The sequence below is a fragment of the Haplochromis burtoni genome, unplaced genomic scaffold (assembly GCF_018398535.1).
Source record: "Haplochromis burtoni strain Fernald_Lab_line unplaced genomic scaffold, NCSU_Asbu1 Contig_242, whole genome shotgun sequence".
NCBI classification, from domain to species: domain Eukaryota; kingdom Metazoa; phylum Chordata; class Actinopteri; order Cichliformes; family Cichlidae; genus Haplochromis; species Haplochromis burtoni.
In genome coordinates, this window is record NW_024582603.1 from 714,125 (window position 1) to 740,959 (window position 26,835).

General features: G+C 40.6%; 1 protein-coding gene across 2 annotated transcripts in view; it reads left to right on the forward strand.

Moving 5' to 3' along the window:
* Window positions 1-26,835, forward strand: part of snx29 (sorting nexin 29) — a gene marked incomplete in the record, with an annotated part of 135,836 nt that overhangs the window by 47,523 nt on the left and 61,478 nt on the right. For both annotated transcript variants that reach the window (XM_014338655.2, XM_014338656.2), the window contains 1 exon segment: window positions 23,017-23,123. In XM_014338655.2, the coding sequence (XP_014194141.1) occupies window positions 23,017-23,123 (107 nt within the window).

The window sequence follows — 26,835 nt, forward strand, 5'->3', positions numbered from 1 at the left end:
CCTTTTCCATGTTCATCCTGTCTGATCTCTCGGTCTCTTTGAGTTTATTCTTGGTCCCTTTTTACAGTTTACTGCTTTATTTTGCAGGTTCTTCTTGTGACTTTTTGTGCTTTCTCTTGCCTTCTGTGTTACTTTTCTCACACTCGTTATTGTCTTGATTGCGTTTGCCTGTTCCTTTATTATCTCTCTCTCTGTTGTTTGTGCTTGGTCTGTGCTTTCTTTTTCACTTTTCTGACTTTTGGGTTGTTGTTTTTCCTTGTTGGCTCTTGTTGGACCTTTGTTAATGGTTTAGCCTCTTTTAGCATCAAAGTACCGTTCTTGCATTGACAGTCCATCTCTGTCTTGTTCGCCCTTGTATTCGTGTGACTGGCGTTTTTCCACACAAAAGATTGGGACGAGCATTGAAGTGGCCCAGCAGGAGAATGGAGTCCCCAGTAGGGCAACTTCAAGAAAGACTGATTCACTGAACTGCCATTTATCATATAAACAGGATCTGCTGCCCAACCCAAAAGTGCAGAGAAATAACCCTCTCTTTTTTCAGGGAAAACCCTAACAAACAGGGACTGAATTGCGGGATTCAAGTATACCCATCCCTGCCCGCCTTAGTGGGACAGGCCCAGGCTGCATACCAGTAGCCAGTACTTCTCTACATTAAGCTCTAGCCCAACCTCCTTTTCCACCAGAGACTTGACGCTCTGCTGTAGCCAGATTCATCAGCTGTGGACTGGACCTCAGGGGATCAGGACCTTCGTCCCTGTCACCTCTGAAAAAAAATTAACTGGACTTACTTTCCTCATTTTTTTTGTAGAGATCACTTCACCAACATCTTTATGAGTCTGCCCTGAAAGCGAACAAATTAACCAACTCAAAAAAAAAGAAATCTGACTTCCAGACTGTAAATCTTCACAAATGAATGAAAAGGTAATCACATCCCCAAAAACACTGCAAAGTCAAGCTGCCAGATTCAGAGGAAAAAGTTTTTGTTTTCCTGCCTTGAGTCAAACTATAAGATCGGCATTATTTATATATTCTCGATATGAAGCTGCAGCCAGCCTCCAGTTAGTTTAGCGTAGTTTAGGCTGGAAAAGGTTTTTTTTAATATATTTTTATTTTTGTTAAACAACCCTTAAGTTTCCCCTCACAAAGAAAAAGTCAGACATTCCATGCTTTAACCTTTTGTGCTTTAATATCTGCGGGCTTGCACAGTGTAATGCTAAAGGGGGGAAATGGTTTCAACATCATAATCAAGATAACTCGCTTAGAGAGGATCCACGTAATGTGAAAAGTTTTTTTTCTCGCTCGAACAGATTTTTTTTGGACTTGCTCCCTTGGTGAATCCCACTGTGCTGCAGCCAACTCAAAGAAATGCTTGTTTTGTAAAAGTCCTTTGGAGTCTGGATCAAAAGCATTTTCATAGCAGCTCAATCTGTGATTGAAATATTTAATACTGGCACGGAGCCTCGTGCGTGGCAGCTTTCTTCACTCACTCTTGTTTCCTCTCTTTTACATTTGGTACCTCCTCTTTTCTTTCCTTTGCCATTTCACCGTCTTTTATCTTTGCTCTCACTTTTATTCTCATCTAGCTGCTCGTCTTGTTGCATTAGTAATTCACACAAATGCAGAGCAGATGTAGAGATAGAAATAAGAGGCTGAGTATATATAGTGGTGTGAAAGTGTTTGCCCCTTTCTTGATTTCCTTTTTTTTCCCCCAACTTTTGTCACACTTAAATGTTTCAAAGCATTAAACAAATTTTAATATTAGACAAAGGTGACACAAGTAAACACATAAATGCAGTTTTTAAATGAAGGTGTTTATTATTAAGGGGAAAACAATAAAAACGTACTTGGGCCTGTGTGAAAAAGTGATTGGCCCCTAAACCTAATAACTGGTTGGGCCATCCTTGGCAGCAACAACTGAAATCAAGTGTTTGCCATAACTGCCAGTGAGTCTTTTACAGCGCTGTGGAGAAATTTGGCCCACTCATCTTTTTGCAATTGCTGTAATTCATCCCTATTGGATGGTTTTCGAGCATGAACCATCTTTTTAAAGTCATTCCAAAGCACATCTATTGGAATCAGGCCAGGACTTTGACTAGGCCACTCCAAAGTCTTCGTTTTATTTTTCTTAACGCATTCAGAGGTGGACTTGCTGGTGTGTTTTGGATCATTGTCCTGCTCCAGAACCAAAGAGCGCTTTAGTTTGAGGTCATGAACTGATGGCCGGACATTCTCCTTCAGGATGTTTTGGTAGACAGCAGAACTCATGGTTCCATTTATGACACTAAGTCTTCCAAGCGCTGAAAATCAGCCCCATATCACACACTACCACCATCATATTTTACTGTTGGTATGATGTTCCTTTTCTTAAATGCTGTTTTACTTTTACACCACATGTAATAAAACTCACACCTTCCAAAAAGTTCCCAAACATCTTGGGGATCATCAAGATGTTTTCTTGCAAAACTGAGACAAGCCTCTATGTTCCTTTCGCTCAGCAGTGGTTTTCGTCTCGGAAATCTGGGTCTTTTGTGTCGTCACTGTGGTCTTGGGGTAATTTTGGTTGACTGACCACTCCTGGGAAGGTTCACCACTGTTCCATGTTTTCACCATTTGTGGAAAATAGCACTCACTGTGTTTTGCTGGAGTCCCACAGCTTTAGAAATGGCTTTGTAACCTTTTGTAACCTTTTCATTTGTTCCTGAATTTCCTTGGATTGCAGCATGATGTCTGGTTTTTGAGGATCTTTTGGGTTACTCCACTTTGTAAGGCAGGTGCTATTTAAGTGATTTCTTGATCGGGAGCAGGTGTGGCAGTAATCAGGCCTCGGTGTGGCTACAAACAAAATGAACTCAGCTTTACAAAGATGTGATACACCACAGTTCGACAATTGCTTTTCCCCCCATTAATAATAAACAGCTTCATGTATCTTTGTCTAATATTTAAATTTGTTTGATGATCTGACACATTTAAGTCTGACAAACATGCGAAAAATAGGAAATTAGGAAGTGGGCAAACACTTTTTCACACCACTGTATGTTTTTGATCGGCTTCCAAACCTTTGACTGCCCATTGAAAGCAGCTATAGAGAGCTAATATCACCTGTGTTTGGAGCTGCTGCCGTGGCTGAGCAGAATAATGGAGAGAGGGGAAAAAAAAGAGCAAACACAAAAGTACACTTCAGAGAGTTTTTGCTGCTCTCTGCGTCCCTTTCATCCCCTGCATGTGGAAAAGGCTTCTAAAGGTTTTTTCCCCCCCTTTAAGTTTTTCCTCATTGTGTAAATATGAATATGGAAAGGAGTGTCAGGATGTTTTGGAGGAAGCTGTTTACATCACACAAGTTGAAGACTACTTCCTGGAAGTTCACTTCTTAATGACTGCGTGTGGAGTCGTCTGTGTGTGTTTTGCATATGGCGGGGACAAGACAGGTGATGCGGTTTGCGTTTGTGTTGTCGGAATCTTCAGCGTAACGTGGATGACTCGCATCGTCGCAGCGGCGGGGGTCACTTCACTGTTTCAGCAGCTCTCAGGCTTTGTTTTTCCCCCTCCTGTTTCCTGCAGGGCTACCACTGCTTATTAGGCTCGACAAAAAAAAAAAAGCTCAGATGTCTGCAGATAAGTTGGTGATTAAAGGCCATCTAATAAACTTTGACAAGTTTAGGTGTCAGAACTTATTAGTTACAGCACACTGATCTGATCTGTGGTTATAAATGAGTCAGGAGCTTGGCACATAGAGACACGTGCGTGCGCACACACACACACACGGGGAAGTTGAAGAGTTTACAAAAACAAAATCCACCATGGCACTGTTGTTTTCAAGAGCAATAAGTGAGAAGCAGGTGGCGCTGATTGAAACCTGCTGTCACCTCAAGTGATTAGCTGTGTCTGAACTACAGTGTGTAATGGCACCCTCATCTCCTGTGTAATTGGCTCTCGTATTGATTAAATAAGGTATGCATTTGTTCATGTTTGTTTAGGAACTTGGGAAGTTGAAGTTCTTGAACTTCTTTTAAATGTGTTCAATGCAAACGATGGTAATTTTATATCTGTGGCTTACTCGATCAACTATAAATGCTTCATCTATTTATAGTCGATGCAGTGATTACTGTAAAGGCTATAGCTAAGGCTACAGTTTCCTCTAAAGCAGGCTGGTGTGATTGTTTTCTAATTTTTTTTGGGGGGGGGGGGTATACAAGATTGGATTCAAATGTTTGACATGCGATGATTTCCTCCTGGATCTAGGTTTTAAGCAGAGAGCATACACCAGCATCTGTGTCAAGCTAATCTGACTTTCATGTCAGCGATCCTCACTACTGTGAAGTCTGCAGGTATGACCCAGAGACCAAACTATAGTTTTTTGAGTCACTTTGTAAGCTTGAAGGAGGATGCATCTGGTTAGGAGTGCGACCAGGAGCGTGCTTGACATTTTTTCCGGCTTTCACAGGGCTTCACACTGTGACTTCATCCTGCACAGAGAGAGACTCTCTGTAACAAGTTCTAATTTTATGTATCACGTTGGCCAGAAGACACGTTCTACGGCCCAAATGTAATCAAGAGGAAATTAACTTATAAAACTAGGGCACTCGGCAGATCTGCCGTTAAAGCCTTTGGCCTATTATGCACTTTTAAAAAAAATCAAAAATGATCTGGATCCACACCAAATATATAATGAAATCTTTCCTTTTTTATTCCTCTCCATCAGGTTTTTATGAAATTTACTTAGGAGTTTTTTTTGTGTAATCCTGCAGAAAAATAATAAAACAGACAATAAGCTCAGGCCTTGGCAGAAAAATAACTAAAAAGCTAAGTGAAGGAAACCAACAGAGCAGCACTAAGGTATCAGTAAAAGCTTCAATATTTACTGTGGGAAGTTTAACAGCATTAATCTTAAGCAGCACCCTGGTCAGCTCTGGATTCAGCACCATGGACAGTGATCAGAAACTGCCTCACTACAGCCTTACTGGAGTTATTTTGGTAGCCCTAAAAATTCAGCACTACTAAAAAAACTAAATGAACTTTGGGGTCATTTTGGATGTGCTGTGAGTGATTTGGCTCACAGCAAATTTGTTTACTTACAGCAGCAGATATGAGAGTGGTAGTAGTGGCAGTGTTTATCACTTTTTTATTAAAATAATATCCAATTGGGCTAAATTTCATCATTTTGTCTTTTAAGCCCACCCCCCCTCAAAACAAAAAAACCCAACACAGTTATGTCTGCCGTGCGTCTGTGTTGACACAGACAGTCACAGGTACTGTCGCCAGTAGCGAGACTAAGCTGTGCGTATTGGTGGTTCTTATGAGGGTAAAACACAAGACTCCACTTTATGTGAGTACAGTTTTGTGCTGTTTATGCATTAGATCTCTGCAGGGCTAAAACCTTTACCCATAGATGGCAGTGTGTCCATGAGTCTGTAGCACGCTCTTAGTGTGGCTGCCTTTCTGTAATAGCATGAGAAGAGGCAGACGACCACTGACAGCGCTGTGTAATGTAGATTTACTGTAATGGCCTGCAAGGAAATGAGATGTACACTGTTAAATAGTTTGGAAAGACATCTTGCTCCACTCCGCGGCAGCCTGACCTCGCTCCAAGAGCGAGTGTAACACCAGACTACATCACTGATTTGCAGACAGCTTTGACTAATGATACTAGTTAAGAGCTATGGAAGTAAGGACAAAGAAAAACTCTGCGAAACTTGGTCTTTGCCTTTTCTTTAATGCTGCTTTTGTCAAAACGCAAAGTGATCAGAACCTGTTGATTTCGCACTAGGAGAGCAGATTTGCATTACCGAGCACTATCGACACATGCTCGCACGCTCCTCTGCCTGTCTGGTGTGAATGTACCACCTCTTTGCTCCACAACATCTTTCTTTCCTCTTCATGGCTCTTTTTTCCTGAAGCTCATATGGAGCTGCCGCCTATGTCACACTCCTCATTCATAATGGATGAGCACCAGGAGGAGTAAGATGTGCATTTTCGATGTTTTAACACAGATACGTCAATGTCTTATGTCTGCTAGCAGGCTGTGTCTGCGACTGCTGTGACTACAGCTGATATTCAGAAAAAAAATATGAGGATTGATTTGTTTTATTTTTTTCATGAACCACTCAGTGTATTAAATTTAAACACACATTACAAAAAGTTTCAGATTAAGATTTGTGTTTGTTGCTCAAAATAATAGGAGACTGTATCGATCCACTTAACTCGCAGAAGCTGTTAAAGATTTTGCTGAGAAGAAATTATTTGGAAAAGCAATTATGGGAAATTGTGCCAATCCCACCGCACCAGAACATGATTACATGTAGGTAACCACAAAGTTTGAGCCAGGTGTTCCAGTTTTTTGGGTTTTTTTTTTTTGTTATTTGGTGGTACTGGCCAACATGGTGTCCAGTCTCAGTTATAAAACTGTCTAACCTGCTAAAGACTGCTAGACTAATCCACAGAAGCCATGCGAGAATATCACTGCGAGTTCTCTCGGTCACCTGAGGTACAGTCATCTTGGACTGAGTGTTGGTGGGTTTTTCTGAGCTCTGTTGAGTAACAGCTGGCATTTGTTTTTCTGACTGCTGTGTAACTGGAGAACGTGTGCTTGAATGCTACTGGTGTTGCTGTTTGTCACCAGTTCTGTCTGGAGCGTAAATGAATATTTGACAGTGTAATCAAATCAGTTGTTGCCTGCTCTAGACTTCAGGACTTGTCTCTTTTGCTCGCACAGGTGAGCCTTTTTTATGCGTTTTGTAATGAGTCTGAGTATTTTGCCCCATTTTATCACATTTTTGGGGACTTAAATGAATCTGTATGCGTTTAGATAAGATGGCTTAAGTTGTAGGCTAGACTCATTTTGTTGGGGCAGATTAGTTTGTACCTCAGTGTGTGCGTCTGTATGTGCTAGTTTCAAGCAGGTCGTAACAGCCCACAGGTAGCTTCCGAATCAAAGACCTCTCTCGATCAAGATGACCTCTGTGTGTAATATTCTCTTCTCTGCCTCCTTTCCTCGTTGTCTTTCATTCACGGCTCTCTTTTCTGTCTTTTTCTCGTCTCTGTCTCTCTGTGTGTCACGTATGTCTGAGTAGCCTCGCTCTGTCACCGTCCCCTCGGCTTTCCTTCAGCTCTAAAATAGGAAATGTCTAAATTACACTTGCTAATACGTTAGCAGCCCTTACTTTTCCACTCGTTCTTTCTCTGTCCTTTATCTCCGTCTTTATAATTCAGTGTTAGAGACAGAACACATTTCATTTAATGCTAAATGTAAGGATTGTTCCTATCAACTGTTGAAAGAAGGACAAAATTCCTCCCTCTCCTCTGCTTCCAGATGGAAGCATCAATTTTTAATGCTCATTCTGCCATATTGGTCCCCCCCCCTCCCCCCTCCCAGCATGCAAAACCAGAGCACAGGGTCTCCTCTCACTTGGCTCATCTGAAACACCTAGAAGAATATCGAGGCTTCTCATTTTTTTAATAAACCCTCCCAAGACACCTGAGCCAAATCCTCATTAAGAGTACTTCATGCAGCGCATGCACATCAACAGATCATTAACATATTAATTTTGAGACATTAAAATAACTACTTTCAACAAACGAGGCAATCACTGAGATGACTGGCAGCCTCCTTTGGCTTCTACGGTGGATTCTGTATTACATGCTCATTGCTTTCACTTTTGGGGAACTTGACTTTATTTCGTCACGGAGGAGGATTTTATTTCCATTTTTTTTGTTGCTTGAAATAAAAGACAGTTTTGAAGTGAAATGATTAATAAATAAAGTAGTTTTGAAGTGATGCTAAAACAGCTTTGAGGAGCACAGTTTTTTCTGTATAGAAATACTTAATGCAGTGTTGTTGTTGCTGACCTCCACGGATTTAAGGTTTCTCTGTGCTGTGTTGTGCCGTGCACTGTTGTAGGAGTGGGAATCACAGATTGCTCAGATATTATCACAGTATGTTGTTATTATTAAAGCGGCTGCATGTTCAAACAAAAACATTAATATTTAGCCCTGCAGAACAAGCAGTGCAATACTTAACTGTGTCTGTATGCTGGAAGACTGAGAAAAGAGGACCTCAAACATCCTCATGATATTATTACTTTTTTATTTTATGAGGATTGAAATGACAGTTTGATGGTCAGCGAGTTGAGATTGAAATATCTCAGCAATAACTGGAGGAAGTGCAGCAGAATTCTTTTTCCCAGGCATCCCAAAGGATAACTTTTAATCTCCTTCATGAACCACAGGCTTTTCCTCTGATGGGTTCAAAAATGTTTTTTTGATGGTGACTGTTGGAAAAGTTATACATTTATACATCAAATATACATAAATTTTTTCTTCAGGATGATGTTACCCTTTTCATCAAGCACAATCATTAAGTCAACCTTTCGTTGTTTCACATACTTGATTATGTGAAACTTCGATTATGACTAACACCCATAAGCCTCAGCTACACTTTGAATTTAGTGCAAGTTTACAGAGATTAGCATGTTAACAAGCCAAACTGAAATGGTAAAAGAGGCCTGTATTCTGTAAATAGTGACACCAACAGCCAACACCTGTTAAACATGGTGATTATAAACATATTAGCATCCTTTTGAGAGCATTACATTGAGTACAGCTGCTAGCAAAACTAGTATATCTATCACAGCTTAGTGTATGGGCAGAATCATACTGTGCTAAATCATTCATTATTTCTGGCTTTCTTCAGGTCTCTGAAACCTCAGTGCGTGTTTGGGCAGTGATCCATGGCAGACAGGATGGCAACATGGGCTTCTTTGTTTCTCTGGTTTTCTGTCATTTTTTACATTTTATTTTAAGTATATGGGACGCTGGTCCTTTACACACCAGGATGTCAGGGCTAAATGTTTGGCAATGCTACTTTAGTGGCAGTGCTACTTTAGCTATGTTTAGTGCATTTATTTTGCCATTGCACTTTAAATGGATGTTTTCTTTTCACCGTCGACACTGTTTGCTTTCTCTGTAATTAATCTGAGACAAGTAGAGAATCATTCTCACTGTTGTCAAAGCAAACAGATCGCACCGAGCAGACTTCTCTGACTCTTTCTTCCTTTCAGTCCGACAACTATTACGGTACAGTCTTTATTTCACCACCGAAGGCTGATTGAGAGAGAAAAAACTCTTTATTTATTTATTTTTTTGAGGCTTCACAGTGAGGTTTTTGTGTTACTCAGTAATGCTTTATTTATTTATTCATCAGACCAAGGCCACCTTGAATACATGGTAGCCCATTTCCCATCCATCCATCTAGCCATGCATCCATCCATGCATGCATCCATCCATGCATGCATCCATCCATGCATGCATGCATCCATCCATCCATCCATCCATCCATCCATGCATGGGCATAGGCCATGTTGTCAGTCTGTGGCAGGGATAACACAGACAGACAACCATTCACATCCACATCTATGGTCAATTTACAGTGGTGTGGTGGTTAGCACACCACCATGCTGAGCCAGTTCAAAGCAATTAGCCCTAAGTTTTCCAAGTGAGCGTTTATACACAAGTATCTTGCTAGTATCTCATATGCTTCCAGTACCTACCATCCAATTGTGGTTTTGAGGTTTAGCTGCTGTGAGGTTACATAATATCATAATTTGACCCCTTTAACAGTTCATTAATCACTGGTGTTAAACGATAGTTGGTCAGTGGGCGGCTCCAAGAGCAAAGGAATGGTCTGTGTGATTAAGTCGAATGTTAGAAAGCTCAGGTGCTCTTTAGCAGCACAGAGACTATTAGCACGATAACCAAAAAGCAATTAGATTGACTTTCTAAAATGGCAGTCAATTAGCAAAGCTGCTGAGCTGCATGGTGGGAGAGGAGAGAGAGATACTTGGAGATGGAGAAAGTGCTGCTGGCTGCCTCTACTTTAAATGATGAGAAGGAAATGGCCTGCTGTGCGGCTGCTGACGTTTTCAGAAAAGTAGCTGTGATGTCACACAGAGGCAAACCTCTAATTACACCTTTTCATCTCGTGCAGTGGAGACAAAGATGTTATTTTAAAAAAGCAAATCCAATTTCTGCTACTTATGAAGAATCTTATATCAGAAACGTGCCTTTAATCCAGGTTTTCCTCTGCTTCACAGAAAATGCAACCTCAGCACTTTGTGCGCTTGATACATTTAGTGTCATGTTTATTTTTTAACAATATAAATTCCTTTGGTCCAACAGCATCCAGTAAATGTCAAGTTTTCATTCCCCAGTGAAACCCCCCCCCCTCCCCTTTTTCATGATTGAGTGTAAAGTAGCTTTAATAGAATTCAGCTGTGAGTCAGTCATTCAGTAATTCTGGAGGAAGTGTTGTGTGTTAAGAACATGGCCCTACTGCTCATTTGATTTATGACCTCACTAAAGATTTATAGTCTTAATTGTTACTTTCACCACTTCTTGCAGGTCTTTTTTCTAAATTATTGCCTCGTTCAAAGTAAAACAGTTAATAAAGTAGGGCTACCCTGTGATTTAAAAGCTTTTATTCTCCTCAGGTGATATTTTCACTTAATATTGAGGTAAATAACAGATGCACCTTTCTTACCAAGCTAACGAGGTATCGCTGCTAGGGGTGTGGCTAAAGCTTCTTCTTCATGTGTGAATTCCAAATTTGATACTTTATAACTACAAATCACAGGGTGACATGAGGGTCGCTACATCCGTCTATTATATGCAATCGGTATGTATGACATCAGTTGGTTGTTATGGGAACTGGCCTTCTGACCCCTTGCTCTCAAGTCTGATCTCATCTTTTAGATTCTTTCACCATTTAGTATAGTTATACTTTGATCCCTCTTTCACTCTTAAAAGTCGTATTAAGTTCTGGTTTTCATTTTTTTTATCCATCTGTGTCCAGTCACACATCATAAGCAGGCTTAGAGTTGCGCTGAAGAACAAAGCACGCTGTTTAATCATAAAAGTAAGCTTCACCGGGCTTTCTCCGACAAACTTTCTTTGTTTGTGAGACATCTGGGTTTGCCTTATGTCTCCTGTTGAAACAAAGGGAAGACCAGATTGACAGACATGGACTGTGCTGATTCTAATCCTTGAAATTTCAAATGAGGTATCTGTTAAGTTCGCCGTGTGAAAATATTTAACCTGAAGAGTGCCGGTCTCTCTCTCTAAAGCCCAGTCTGTTTGTTATTCAGTAAAAGTACACATTTCCATGGAAAACGGTGAAAAGCCAGTCTACCTGCCAAACAGATTAAAGGTAGTTACTCATGAGATGTTTTGGTTGTATGTTGTTAGGATGTAAGAGAGCTCTCTGACTTGAAGAGAGAATGAAGAACCATTATATCAGGACATCTTGAGGCTGATTTTATGCTATTTGTATATATATAAGTATGTCTCACACCGTGCACTCTGCTGCTATAAGAAAGCAGACTTGACTGGAAACAAGAAAGCCATGTTGTCATGGGAATAGACAAGATAGTAGGTGGTTTTTGTCTGTGCAGACCTCAAATGTTGATACACATTTTGAAGGTTGGCTGGCTATTTGTAGTTGTCACAGCGGTCACTAGGCATTAATCTACTCGTACAGTAAATGGATATGTTTATATACAGATAAATAGTAGATGCTCTGATATCTTGGTAGTAATCATACATTCATATATAGTGAGAAATATCTATGAATCCAGCATCAAAGAACTGCAGCTCCTCTAGTGGTCACTTATGGCTGGTTCCAAAAGCCATTCGGCCCCCACAGACACATGTTACAATGACAACAGAATAAACATGCTTAGACAAAATAATTCAGTCTCCGTATTTGATGTTATGTTCAACTAAACCGTGACATTGTTTATTTGAAGCATTTCTGAAATGATCTAATAAATGATATTCCTACTTCTACCAAATGGACATTTGTAAAGTCTGTGCTTCAGCTGTGCTGCACAGACTTTTTTTGTATTTGCATCTTATTTAGCAAGTTTGCGACACTGTTATGCGTGCATACAGTTCATGCATGCAGCTTTCTAACCAAGTTGGCTGATAGCTTAGAACACCGACCTCTAATCTAAATAAACATCATCTTTGCTGTTCTCACATTCTCACCTGTGCAAATCTGCAAATTCAGGCATCACGCAGAGCTTCCACCACGGAGCCGGCAGATTGAATTCTCTTTTAATCTGTCTGTGTTTTTTAAATTCAGGTAACCGAAGAGTTTCAGGGCTGCAGTGCATGTGTTCAAACTGCTTATTCTACAGCAGCTTGTCATTTTTTATTTTGCTCAGTTTCATGGAGGTTGGGAAGCCATCAGATAAGAAATTGGCTCCTCTGTTTACACAGAAAACAACCCAACTATAGCAGAGCTTTTAGCCAAATGTTCAGGATGCTAAATGGCAATTAAACTGGTGTTAAACATTTCAATAAAAGTATTTTGTTTCAGCCTTCCTCTCCAGGTCTTTGGCAGGTCCCTTTGTTTGTCAGTCTGTAAGTAAAAGGGTGATAACTGTGTGTGTCAGTATTATTTTACGCGAGCTGGCTCACATTTTTGCACGGAATTGGTTCTGTAAATGTGCAAATTTTGTCATGCATGAGTGTCTGTAAGCGCTCCGCGAATGCTTAATAACTCTTTTAATAGGCCGCGGCAGATTGAGCTGTGATGCTTTCCAGCTGAGACGTTTTTGGGTCAGAGTTTTTTCCCCCCTTCTTTCTCCTAATAATTGCTTTGATCATAGGAATAATTAGGTTTTCTTCTTGTCTCATCTGAAAACACGCATTAGCAGGCTCAGTCACCTGTTCACGCAGATTTTTCTTCCAGCCTTCAGTGTACAGTAACATACAGTTAACATACACTGACAGGAGATGGAGGAATGGGCTACAAAACAAGTGACGCGCTGTCAGATCAAAGATTCACTCAGATTGTGCTCCGTCGAGATAATGTGAATTTCAAACGCAACCTGTGCTTAACTGTTCCAGGATAAGAAGGGATAGTCACTCTTTTGAAACTGCTGTACTAACAGCTACCCATTTGTAGAATAGACCTTGGCATGCTGTGCTGAAGGTGCAGACTTAAGAAGCCCAAATTCAATTACCTGCCCCCCACAGCAGTGATTCTCTCCTTCTGAGTCTTTTTATCTCAAGTGATCCTATGAATAACTAAAGTTGAACTTGAATGTAGGAGGGAAGTTTCAGTTAGTTGTTGTGGAGCTTGGTTTGTTTTGGGGCAGTAAATAGTTATTAAGATGATCCCCCTCCTCTACATGTCTGAGTTTACGGCAAGCGAACCATCAGTAGTGAGGAAAATACATTTCTGGGTTGTAAAAGTTTGACCACCGTAAGAAATTGGCTTATTTGTTTGTTCTGTGGACAGGATGTTGACTCAACTCGAGTTTTCCCTGTGGTGATTTTCAGGTACAAAATATGCACCGGGTGAGGAAGTCTCTAACACAGGTTTAATTTTGTAAAATGAGATTTTTCATGGAGAAGGGAGCAGTGGGTTCTGTGTGTGTGTGTTTTGCCTGTAAGCCTCTTCTCTGTCTGTTTGTGTGTGAAACATTTTCTTGTGATGGTTTATGCATTCATAACTTCATCACCGTGACATGTGCACGCTGCAATGCCATTTTTGTTTTGATTCAGACTACGAGATTCTATGATTAAGCCATTTATATGCTTTCACACTTCTTATGAATATTTATTCAATCCTTCCGCTGCACATTATCCAAATATTGATCATCCCTCTCCTCTCTCCTACACGAGTGGTGTCCCATCCTATTATTTGTACCTCACACTGCTCGCACAGCGTCGTGCTCGCTAACCTCAGTGGATGCTCACGTAATGCGGGGAGGTGTCGAGCTGAAACAAAGGCGGAGTACCTCAGATTAGAGCAGATGATAAAATGAAACTTTAATAATCTAAGCGGTGAAACTGGGTCATTCAGAAGCAGAGAACCAAAGACAAGAGAAGAGCAAATGGAGACTTGACGGTAATACAAGTAATTACAACCAAAGAACATGCCGCGCTGACAATAAAACACAGAATAAAGGGAACATTTGAGGCAGCAGGTTGTTTACAAATGTGCTGTTTATCAGGACAGTGCTGAAAATACGTGTTCAAAACACACGTTCAGAGATGTAATGCCTCGCTTGGAAAAAGCAATAATCTCGTCAAAAAACGAGAATACGGCGTGGCAACATGTTCGGGTCACTCTGACAGGCTTACTCGGATTATGCGCTTGTCCAAACAATCAGTGCTGATTTGATCAGTGTTGTAGCAGACATGGCACAGTTTGATTGCAGATTGAAACTCTCATTATTACCTGCGCTAACATAATCAGATTTAATCGCCTGAGTCCTTCCAAGAGTGTCAGATGAACTTTATTGATCCTGGCAGCTAAATTGGGTCATTTCAGAAAAGGCAATTTGTAGAGTACATAAAACAAAACATGTTTTCTGATTCCTGAGGAGAAATTCACAGGCTTCTGTATCTTCTGCACTGTGAGGAGTCTCATACTGAAAAACCTTTGTTCTTATTCTCATTCTACACAATCCTGCACAATATTCACTGCATACGATTCTTAATATTTAACATTTCTTGCTATTGTCACAAAACTGTAGTAATACTACTATTAAAAAAATGTTTGCCTGCATTTGAGTGTTTTTTTTCTCCCCTCATCTTCTTGAGGGGGGGGGAGACAAGTTTTTCGTGCACATACTTGAAGTCTCTTGAAAGTTGTCCGCCATGTTGGGTGCAACACAATCACTGTTCGTTAGTGACAAATGCGTGTTTTGAGTGGTTCCTGGAGAATCCTGGTTGTTGCTTGGTGAAATTGGCTGCAAAGAGGAAGCTGCACCAAAAACCTGCCTGTGATTGCTTTGGTCCCTAGATTCCTGCACTCACCTGCGATTTGCACACAAGACTCTGACTTTCAAACACTCGCTAACTATTAGCCAAGTAGTAAAACTTCTAAAAGTGTGACGCAATCCAGAAACTGATCAAGTGAAAGTTGCAGCCGTCTTGTAGGATTTGTATTGCATTTCTCACAGTTTCACTATCGCTGAGAGTTTTTATCTGCCAGTTGTTTGCAAACAAACAGCTGTTGTCCATGCAAATTTCATGCAGCTGCAGAAATCCGATAAAGACCAAACCAGTCGCAAGGAGGCTTTTCCTAACAAATCAAGGACAACACCCACTGACAGGTCTCCTCATTCACTTTACTCCAAAATGACGGACAAAAGGATTTAATGCTTTTAATGATCACATGACTGCTAAACCTCAATACTCAACATAAATACCAAATCAGATTGATAGTAAAACATACTGGCATTTTTAGCTAGTTGCAGATAAGTAGACTAAATCCTGCTCCGTGATTGGTTAATAGTAGTCAGAACACTGAGTACAAGTGGAAACCAGAAAGACTTCTGAGCAAAAAGTTAGTTCCTTGTCTACCAATTCTGTTGATATCCACGATTTCATATCATCTCCATGTTTATGTTGAAACATGTTCGTTCTCACATTACATTTCCCGCAGCCACAGAGGGACATTACAATTTACCAGCCCCGTCATTATTTTGTGTCGACCAACCCTTTGCCCTAGGCTCTTGCTGCTAAATGTGCCGCCATGACAGAGCACATGTATCATTCTCTGAAAACTACGCCCACTGGGAAAAAATAGTCTGCTCCATTAGCTGCTGTTCAGGACTAAAAACATTAACAAGCTGATGTTGATTTGCTTAAAAAATGCGCATGTCAGAGGACGATTTTAGCACCCGGCATCTAGTTAGCCTCTAAAACCTTATTTTAACAGGTGTTACAAGCTATTTCAGCCAGCTAAGTCACTTTCAAAATAATAATGTTACATATAGCTTTCTGAATTCTCCACACGATAATAAAAGGCAAATGTCACGTCTACTGTTTGCATCTTACTTTTCACTTTATTTCTTGTTGTTGATGCCTCACATCTTAATGCCTCTGGCCACTTTTGTCCAACAAACGACTCCTTTTCTCTTCTTTTTAAAAATAAATAAATAAAAAGAACTGGTGAGCTTTTTTACTTAAAACAGCTTCTCACTAGAGCTGTAAATGCAAGTGATCAGGGTGATATTATATTATTAAATATAAGAATATTGAAACCTTTACCTTTTAAAACTTTAATAAATATCCAAATGCAAAGGTGTATCAAACCGGTGTTTCAATGTGTGATTGTCCCACAATGTCATGACCAAAAACTCCCCTGCATGCCGTCACCGTTGCAAATGTTCTGCATGAGTCACGGCCATACTGTTGTTGCCATTACACCACCAGGCATGTGACATTTCTTCTCCTCGCTGTAAATGTTTTTGTCCGTTTCACCGCATCTGATTTTACACTTTAAAGTTCTGACAGCGTCCAGCTGATTGTTTGAAACTAGACCAAGAAAAAAAGGCATTGTTTTGAGGTCAGGTCGGCATGCGGACAACAAGTAACTTTCTCTGTTCCATTTTAGGAAGAAGAATGATTTTAGATTTCTGTTAAAACGGCTGTGAGAGAAGTTGACGTGTTGTTTGCGAATCAAAAGATATCGCAAGGGTAAAAGAAAAGGACTTTGAACTGTTTCTCTCCTTTTGTGTCATGCAAGGCTGGAAAGTGCAGTTTGGTGTGATAGATGGTGGTTTGCTATGATTGGAGCAATTCTGGACTCTTCCTGGAGGGAAAAAAACAAACTCAAATGCTACCATTGAAAGCAAAGGAGTAAATGCAAGCAGACAGATATTTTCAAAGTTGTGTTGCAGATTTCAGTGTTTTTATGAACAAGTTTTTCTGGGTTAAACCAGGAGAATGGCGCACGTTGTTGCTGTTTAACGTTTAAATTAAAATCCTGAACCTTTGTGTTTGATAGCTTACTCAGAGGATAATCTGATTGTCAGTTTAAGCGCACAACATTTAGTCGTCTGTTCACGTTTCTCATTTGTCTTTGTTGAAGTGAAGTCCTTTACAAAGCTGATACTAAAGAAAACAAAAACCCTTTCCTCCTTCGCTTTCTTTCTGCTCATTATAATTGGAGCGGCTCCTTTTATGCCACTTCAGACAACTCAGGAAGGCTAAAGACAAGTAAGAGAGAGAAAGCTAGCGTGTGCTCTTGTGGGGCGCATGTGTGATCAGGATGTCGTCGGTTCTCCACTCATGATCAGCGAACCCCTGACTGAGCCAGGCTGGCACAGAGCTCCCCTGATTGGACCCATCAGAGCGAGGAGAATAGTGATTTCCACACCTTCTGCCTCTCGTTTGGGTGAATGAAAGTCTTGTGCTATTTGTCCCGTGTAACGGGAGCAAGGCGGCTCTGATCTTTCCCCTCTGTCTTTTCTTTCTTAGTGCTGATACACAAAGGAAGGAGGAGAACGGGAGAAATGAAGTATGAACGATTAGAAAATGAAAGAAGATTGCTTTTGATTAGCACTCATTAATTAACGCAGTCAGCCGCCTGCCTGCTCCCCAGCCAGCCCATCCACAATACATGGCCTGGCTGTGTGATTAACTCAGCTGTGTGTGTTTGTGTGAGTTGGAGAAAGGCATGTTGTCATTAGTAGAGGAAAAAAACCCATGTTTTTTTCCCCTTTTTATCAGCTCATCTTTTGATCTTTCTTTATTATGTTTCTGTTGATGTCCAAGTGTGTGTGTGTGTGCATTTTAAATTATAGTTTTCGTACATATGCATGATTAAAAGTTACCTGCACTCACAACGTGAGTGATTGGTGACAATTAAGAGTGAATAAAAGAGGATGCCAGACATTAAGGTGAAGGAAGAATGATGAGTAAGATTTAAAAGAAGAAGCAGGTGAGAGGAGATGAATGAAGGCAGCACGAAAGAGCAGAAAGTTGGGAAGAAGGACGCGGCAAAGATGAGAAAAAGAGAAACCAAATCAATTCTTAATAGAGGAGAAGACTCAAGCAAAACAAGGACGCGCATATTTTTTTTAAGTGCAAAGAGATGAAAGAAAGTTAAAGGCACAAAAACAGTAAGAACAAAGGATGGGAAACGGGAGCTGGGAGGGATGGAGCGATTTCATACAGAGATAAGAAATGGAAGATTCAGAAGAGCCCCAATTTCACAGTGGTGTGAGTGCCGCAGGTTTGTGCCGTTACGGCATTACAAGGAGCGCTTCACTTGATTGCACATAAGTCCTGTTGTAGTGGGAGCACTTCGCATGTTTTATTCAGCAGCTCATCTGTAGCAGGATGGACATTTGTTTGTTCTTCAGTCTGCTGCGTGCTCAGGGTCGTGGATGCAGAGCCACGTCTCCTTACTGCTAATGGACGGAGCAGCATTAGTCAAGTGTGTCAGGCTCTGCCCCGCTTTCTCGACTGCTGGCACTGATGTTATTATCACCAGTCAAAGCTCCCACTTTAGAAAGGATATTTCAGGATTTCCTTGATTTCACAGAAGGTTTAGGTCATTCTTTATGGGAGCTTTCTGTATTTTATACGCAGTACATATGAACCTGCTTTTGAAGTGCTTCAAGGCCAGATGGAGTTTATCTGGCAACTCTTCTTTTGCATAGTTTGAGCTTGTGGCGACATCAGGCTGAAGGAGAGAGGAAATATTTCTGCTCGTCTGTGTTTCACTGTGAGATAGTATATAGTTTCATTTGCTTCATACAGCCATCAAAAACTTCTATTGATCCAAAGTAACCAAGTTTTTCAAAGGTTTTTTTTTTTTCTAAATCAGGTTTGACACCAATTTTAACAGGATGATGCTTCAGGGACCATTGAATTTAAAACAAAATATGGAGCATGGTCTTGTTCCCAGGATTTCTATTAAGTAGGGTTGGGCAATATAGCCTCAAGGTTATGATCTTTCATGGAAAATTTCCTATAATGATGTTTATTGTGATATAGTGAATATTTTCTCAGTGATTGCAGCTTGCAAGCAGCAGCATTCATTTGAACAAAATGCGGACAGACTACCTGGATGACTCTATAGCCACAAGGATACAACAGCAGTATTATCAGTCAAGTGTAAGCACAAAAGTAGCCAAGGTAGTGTTTTCACTGGAAAATTTAATAAAATAATGGGTTAACATTTTAGTCAAACAATAACTGTCATTGAAGGAACTTGTACATCTTCAGGAGCTACACAATCCACGCCAACACCTACTGGTATCTCTTCCTGGTTGTACTTGGCGATGTGTTTTTGGAAACAGGTTTGTCGTTTTCACTTTTAGCATGAACAGTTTCCTGGCATATTTTGCAAAGTACTGCACACTGGTGGTTGATGTAGCTCAATTTTTAGGTACTATATTACTAAGGGAGGCGGCTGTGTGGCTCTTGCTCTCAGGCTACGTCCACACTAGCCCGGATATTTTGAAAACGGCGTTTTCCTCTGAAAACGCTCCTCGTCCACACTATCGTTTTCAGTCGTTTTCACAGAGTTGCACGTACACACTGAAACGTCGTCTCAGTGTGGAGACATAAGATTTCAAACGAAACGTATTAGTGTGGACGTGGCCTCAGGCGTGTCTGGACTTGTGGCCTTGTGCGTGATAGGGAAAGTTAACAAAGGGGGTTAACTTGTGTTAGCCCTACTTATCAAGGATTGAAGAATTAGCAAAAATAACTTACAAATACAAAACTGCATATCTAATAGAATACTTGGCATGATGTTATTGAGTCATTCAGCAATGAGTACTTTTGTTTTGCTTGAATTGGAACCTTAATTGGAAGCTTTATGAAAATACACGCATCTATCTGTGTCCTGTGAACATAAGACACAACTAACCGGGAAGTCTGTCTGTAAGAACAATCATATGTGCAGGGTCAGAGTAAAGATTATATATGTTCCACATTACCTTGTACTGCAAGGTCAGAATTATTTTAGCCTCTCATGCATTTATTACTAAATCATTTATTTTAGGCAAAGTAACTCAATGGACTAAATGACATGGACTTCCCTATAAACATGAACTTGCTTTGTAACTGAAAACACAAAAACACTCCTAACAACCAAACCCAAAACTTTACTCCACCGTCTTTCCCCAATGTGTGTGTCTCAGTGGACCTCGTCACTTAAGTGACTAATTATCTCACACGCTGTGATCATTTCAGAGATGTCTCTGGAGACTCACACTCCTGGGAGTGGGACAGGGCACTCACAAACACCAGTAAACAGTCTTATGACGATGTCTAATGCTCGTTCTGCTGAAGCATCTGCTCACATAGAGCTCAATATTTTGGAGGTTTTCTTCAGGACACACACACACACACACACACACACACACACACACACACACACACACACACACACACACACACACACAGCTGCTTGGTCGGTTGCTCAGTTAGTTTTGTTATTCCAAACCAGCTGTCTGCTCAATTTCCTAGAGTCAGGAACATCTGTGTGTGCCCTCCCTCCTAATCCCCTCTCACTATCTCTCCTCTGTCGTCTGCCCACACACTCCTTGTATTTTCATTATTAAGAGCGTATCAGTGTGACAGGTAACAGAAATCCAACTTAAGGGGAAAAACCCCTTCAGAGCTGAGTTAAATTGGTATGGCAAGCTCCACCGTCAGCAGTCCTCTATGTATGTGCATTTTTCTGTGTGTGTGTGTTTGCCTCTTTATGCTTGATTGTGTGTGTGTGCGTGCATCTTGGATTCCTCTCTGGGGAAATATGTCTTTCAGTATTTTTTATAGTATTTATACATTTTCATTCTCTCTATCTCCGTGTATATCGGTGTACTGTAGCTTTCTAGGCTATTAGGCTGCTGACTGTTGTATACAGTACAGTGCTGTTGGCAGGCCAGAGATAAGCTGGGGGATTGCTTTGCCGCTGCTGCTTTGTTGGAGCTGTGATGATGTGCTTCTGTCAGCCTCCTGAGGTGTTTCTGTTGTTGCATGTGTACATACATCTTTATATAAGAGAAATATGAAGATTTTGTCCGTGGGGCGCTTATGCTTTCCTTTGAATCCCTTTAGGCTTTTTAAATGTTACTCAGAAAATAAGTTAATTAAACACTTTGGCCTTTTATAAACTTTACCTTGATAATTTAAAATGTGCAGCTCTGCAGCCATGAATGTTTTATCTAAAACTGGAGCTGTTACGAGACAGCAGCAGGAGACTAGACACCACCGGTTTGAAGCTCTGAGTGACTCTTTAAGTGGACTCACAAACCTCATTAAAAATGTCACAGGTTGCTTTTTGTTATAAAAGTTGTTCACTGGTTTTTATGCGGTGACTCTACAATGAGAATGGTCCCAGCTCAGGGTTTCCTGACTCTATTTTTTGCTGATATTTATTTGCACATAATTGTTTGTTTGTTGTATATGTTCACTTGTACTAATTTTGTGTGTAAACTGCTGTTGGAAACGTTTAATGAAAATCCAAAATATGGAGAATATGGAGAAGATATTTTCCCTTCCTTATTCCTGTTTCTCCTCGTTAAAGGCCACCTAACAATTCCTTGATTTCTTTTTTGCAGATGACTTGTTTGTTAAAGTGTTACATTATTACAAATGGTGATTTCTGCCAGACATCGCTGGGCAAAGTAATCACTGCACTTGGCAGAGAGCTGCAGTGATTTATTGAAACTTTTGGCAACATACATAGAAACATGGTATACAAGTGAACAGTTTTTGATTGATTGATGATACTTTATTCATCCCAAAATTGGGTTAAGGCTGCCATACATACATTACACAAACATCACATGGGGAAGACAGGTCAGTTCAGTTTCAGCGAGAAAATAATTCATGCTGATCCATGAAGGATAGCGTTCCATTGTGTGTTTTTCTATCCAGGTTTTTATTTGCTTTTATTGCATTGGAAGTGTGTTTGGGATCATTGTCACTCAGCTGATGGTACTTTTTTGTGTTCATAGGCTCTAGTGTTTAAGCTTTTTTAGCTACAAGCTTATTTTGTGAAAGGCATTTCTGTAAAAATGGTCAGGTACAAGGACTGGACTGGAAATCAATGAAAAAAGCAGCCAATGTCCAAAGGAAAACAAAGAAATACCTTTAAAAAACCTGGAGAACTATTGCTCCAGAGAATAACATGCACATGTTTACAGTATGTGAACAGGTATGTGTGCGTACCAGCAGTCCACTTGGATAACTTTACTCCTCTTATTTGTGAACTTGTACCTGCCTGTGATTCTCAGCAGCTGTTCTCCCTACGGTACCTTTGTTTGGAACCACAGGAAGCTCCTTCATCAATACCTGTCTCACTCTGTCTAGACGTTCAGACACTTGCTGGAGGTTCTCTCTATAATTACAGTCTAGCTGTAGATTTTCTAAAACCTCCCCCTAAAGAGCCATTGCCACGAGTTTATTTGAGCTCTGTCGGGCCTTTGGACATGTTGAATATGTTCCTGTGTAATTTATTTTCAACCTCTTTTATTTGTCTTGGCTCATGTCTCTCTCCCTGTCTCTCCCTCCTTCTAGCCTCAGTCTATTAGTCTCTGTGTTTGTTATGTGTGGTGGCAGTGAAATAACACTGTTCATTTGCTTTTGCTGAGGTGAAAAAACAATCCATCTTGCACCCACCTTCTGGGAAAAAGAAAAGATTCAGTGCTCTGACTTTAGCGTGTTCTGCCGTTCTTTGCTGAGGGAACTGGATTAGTTGACGTTAATAGGCTCAGAAGCGCCGCTTCAGGCTCTGCTGGGATGACTTTAGCAAGTTAGCAAGCTACAGTAGTGCAAAGAAACAATAAACTCTATCTGAAGAGGAAGTCGGAGTAGAACAGGCAATGGTGAGAGAAGGGGAGTTTATCATTTTGACAGAACAGTAAGAAGATTTCTGAGAAAGAAAAATGTGGTTTTAAGTGCACATGAAAGGAAGTATATATGCATACTCTAAGAGAGTGCATACTCTGTGGACGTGTTGTTGTCTTTCACGCAGACTATATTGTTATACTCACATCGCATTCCAAATTGAGATTCATTGTGTTTGCATGGTTGCGTTGTTCAAAGCAAGACATGGAACAGCTGCCAGTGTCAAAGCTCACCACAGAAGATGACTCTGTAATAAGAGTTTTTCACCACAGCGTGTCCTTTGGACATGTCTCAGTATCTTTTCATCTTTGTCAATGCTCCTTCTCTCTCTTTCTCTGTCTGCTGCAGCCCTGTCCGTGTTGCGGTCAAGCGAAGAGCAGACTCCAATTCCACAGAATAAGTTCATGGGCGACATTGAGGAGCTGGCTGCTAGCTATGAACGCAAACTCATCGAGGTGAGTGTTGTCCTCATTCATACTGCTACAGAGAGAAGGATCAGCGTCAAATGTTTTTAAAGCTTGTTTATAATAAAATCCAGGAAGTTTCCAGGTTCCCTCCAGTTCATCACATGAGCGACATACTGTAAATGTTAGTTCCTCATGTTTGAGACATTGCATTGCTCTCAATTTTCACACTTCAAGACAATTATTGTGCTAACAAGAGAGATAAAATAACAAATTGTATCTCTGGGTTTAGTTCCAGAGCGGTTCCCTGTGTTTTCTACCACATTACCAAATACGGATAAGATTAACTGTAGCTAAACTGCCATTTCAATTTGTGTTTATCTCATCGTTAGCAAGGGGCGACTCCTGTGGTTGTGAAAAGTAGTCAGATTTATTGAGGTCTATGAGAAAATAATCACTCGATTTGTGACCTCAGTTAACGTTTTTCTGCTAAGCTTTTGCTCGACCACTAGTTTCACATGTTCATTTTTTTCCACTGCTTCAGGCCTTTAAGGATCTATAAAACTCTGTGTGAGGAACCTGGGAGTGGTCTGCACGGCACTTTTTGTGTTTGATAAACGGATCCATGCTGTTGTTAAAACGAGCTTCTTTGCTCTGCTTCAGAGGGCATCCATGGCCTCAGTTTGTCTCGACTGTTGCGTCTTTATTCAGTCTGTCACTGCTTGGCCGACTGCAGCTGCTCAGCTGTTAAACTGGCTCATGCGAGCAAGACCAGATATCACTCGTGTTGGCTTCCTTAGATCTGCCTCCTGCTGAGTTTTAGAATTGATTTGAAGATTTTCTTGTTTGTTTTTAAGCCATTACATGGGTTGGCACTTGTTTACGTCTCTGATCTTTTAACTTTGCTCACTCCAACTAGATCAATGAGGTCTGCTGAGCAGATGCTCCTAGCTGTCCCAAGGTCCTGATTAAAACATAAAGGAGATCAGGCCTTTGCAGTGGACCAAACTGCACCTTCACATCAGGACCTTTCCAAAATTAGTCATTTCTGAAACTCGTATGAGCATTATTTGGCTTTTAAAGCAGACTGAATACTGATTTCTGTTTACTGCTGTTGGATTTATGTTTCACCCCATTTTTGTCAGAAGGTGGGTTCTTTCTTTCTTGTTAAAGCACATAATGATGGCGTTATACTGTGAGAGAGTCCAAAAATTTACATATAGGGAAGTAAAATAAAAATAAGACTTTTGAGAATTTTGCAAAAGAGTAGTAATAAATAATATGTACACTAAATCTTCAGTTACGTGCTGGCCCTCAGTGACTTAAACAATGGCATCTCTGGCACTGATGCTGCTCCTCCCAGCAGAAAGCAGCGAAGTAGATGGGAGTTACAACCACAGACTAGTAGAAGATCTCCAGCATCTTGCTGCACACATTAAAGGATCTGAGCTTCCTTAGAAAGTAGAGTTTACTCATCCCCTTCTTGTACGGAGCATTGCTGTTGGTCCTCCAGTCCATTCTGCCATTCATTGCAGTGACCAGCTTTCTGTACTTGAACTCCTGCCCACCCTTAGCGCAGCCAACCACTGCAGGGTCATCAAAGAACTTCTACAGGTGGTAACCCAGTATTACTAACCACCACCACCCAGACATACAGAGTGAGGTTGATCAGTTTTGTTGTTATCTTATTTCATATTCTTTTGTTTGTCGAACAGTTTGCACTTAAATGTGCTTCTACATAAACTTCACTTCTGACTTCCCTACAGTATATTATTGAATTTAGTAAATGATGATGGTCCTGTTTAGACCAAAGTAGTTGATAAAGTGGGGAAGGTTTTAGGGTTTTCCCACACACACGCCTTGCGCTACGCTGTTTGTTCAGTCTTGTATTGGTAGGATTAGGTAACTAGTTCCACCCATCTTCAAAAAAATGACCATGACTGGCACGCTGTAGTACAGAAACTGTAATGTGCTGTGACTGTGGCTGTGTCTGTCTTTGAAATGAAGCTTTTAAAATTCCAACCACATAAACCTTGTTGCGCCTCAATTCAAAGAAGTTGATTTTTCACTCTGAGTTTTATTCTGTTTATTTTACTCGGAAGGATAAACACGACGTTCCCGTCTGCATTTCACTCTCAGGATCATCTGCCGGTGCCCGAGTTTCAGAAAGCTTCTGTTTGCTTTAAACGAACGGGGGACGTCACAGCTTCTACCTCACAATACAAAGTGTTCACTTACTGTATATATTATCAAAGTAAATGAGGTCATGATTTGCGTTAATACCTGCATTCAGAGCTTTTAGTTTTGGGGAAAAATGTCCCCAGGCTACTCCAACTAAATAAAGTAGAGAAATTGGACTTTCTGCATTTGCATTGATTTAAAACCCATAACAGTGCCAACAGAGCTTTTCCCCGAGCAGGTTCTTTACAAAAACATCAATTGAGGATCTCAGGAAGCTCTATAATAATAGGACATAAAGCATAACTCTGCCTGCTGTGTGAGTAATGATGAGAGCTGTGTCCAGTTTACTGTTAGATTGACCAATATGACAACACTCCCAGTAAGAGTGTATTCTAATGGGTAGTGACACGTGTGAGGGTGTCTGCATGAATAATTCATCTGAGGTTTTATATTTTTTTAATAAGAAATAATTCAGTCTGTGTTTCCCCAAACTGTGTCCTCACTTATTTATGCACATGCATGTATGGTGCATTTTTAATGATGTTTACTTATTTATTTGTTCGTTTACCGAGCTGTCAGTGTCATTTGGGCCTTTACAGCAAGCCTGGAGGACAGTGTGGAGCACAATCACCCTGCAGACTCTGTCCTTCATCCAACTTGGTATAAATTATCCTGTCTTGCAGGATGCAGGTATTTTCCTCGTCCCTGTTTGGTAATAAGTTGCAGAGTAGGGATCTTGTAAAATGTGAGTGTGACTGCTCTGGTGAGGCTAGTGCTTGCTCTTTAGATAACAGCAAACCACAGAGGAAAATGGAACAAGAAAGACTTGCAGCTAACAGGAGATACAGAATGTTCTTATTATTGTTCATCACCAGTGCTGTCAGCTGTCTCCCTTAATAGGACTTACCATAATATTCAGTGCAGTGGGATATTAGTGTGAAATAGAGACGGGCAAAGCAGAAAAATGGCTTTTAATGGAAAACTGTGTGTGTGTGTTTTCATGAACGGAAATAGCAGAGTTGTGATGTGTGGGCTGAACTGGTCCCAGTTCAGTGTCTTTGAAAAGAAGAAAAATGGCACAATTTTTTATAAATTTTTATTTAAATAAGAAACTTGAGCCATGACATAATAGTTAAGTTATTCTTATTCAACATATTGCCAACAAGAAAAGTCCAGCAATCACTGGAGTGCTGTGATTGCTGGTTTGGGTTAAGCTAGGTGGAGTAAGATGGCAGAGCCGGTCCAATCTTGCGCCAACATTCTGCCTTTTCTGTGCACAATGAAGACAGCAACATGCAGAGTGATTATTGGAATTGTCACAGGACACGAGCATCCTGTCTGGGCTTCATGTGGCGACTAGGGAAGGGTATCGTTTAGGTTTTATCCGATACCAGTACCAAACCGGTACTTTTGAAACGGTGCCGGTGCTTAAACGGTGCTCGAACCGGTGCTTAAAGAATGGAGAACACACACTTTGTCCAAAAACCTCTTATGTTTAGCTGTTTTTTTGTAAAAAAGGTAACAATGTTAGCCTTTTCTGCAGCTATAGGGGATTTATGGCATCACTCTTGGCTGGAAGCAG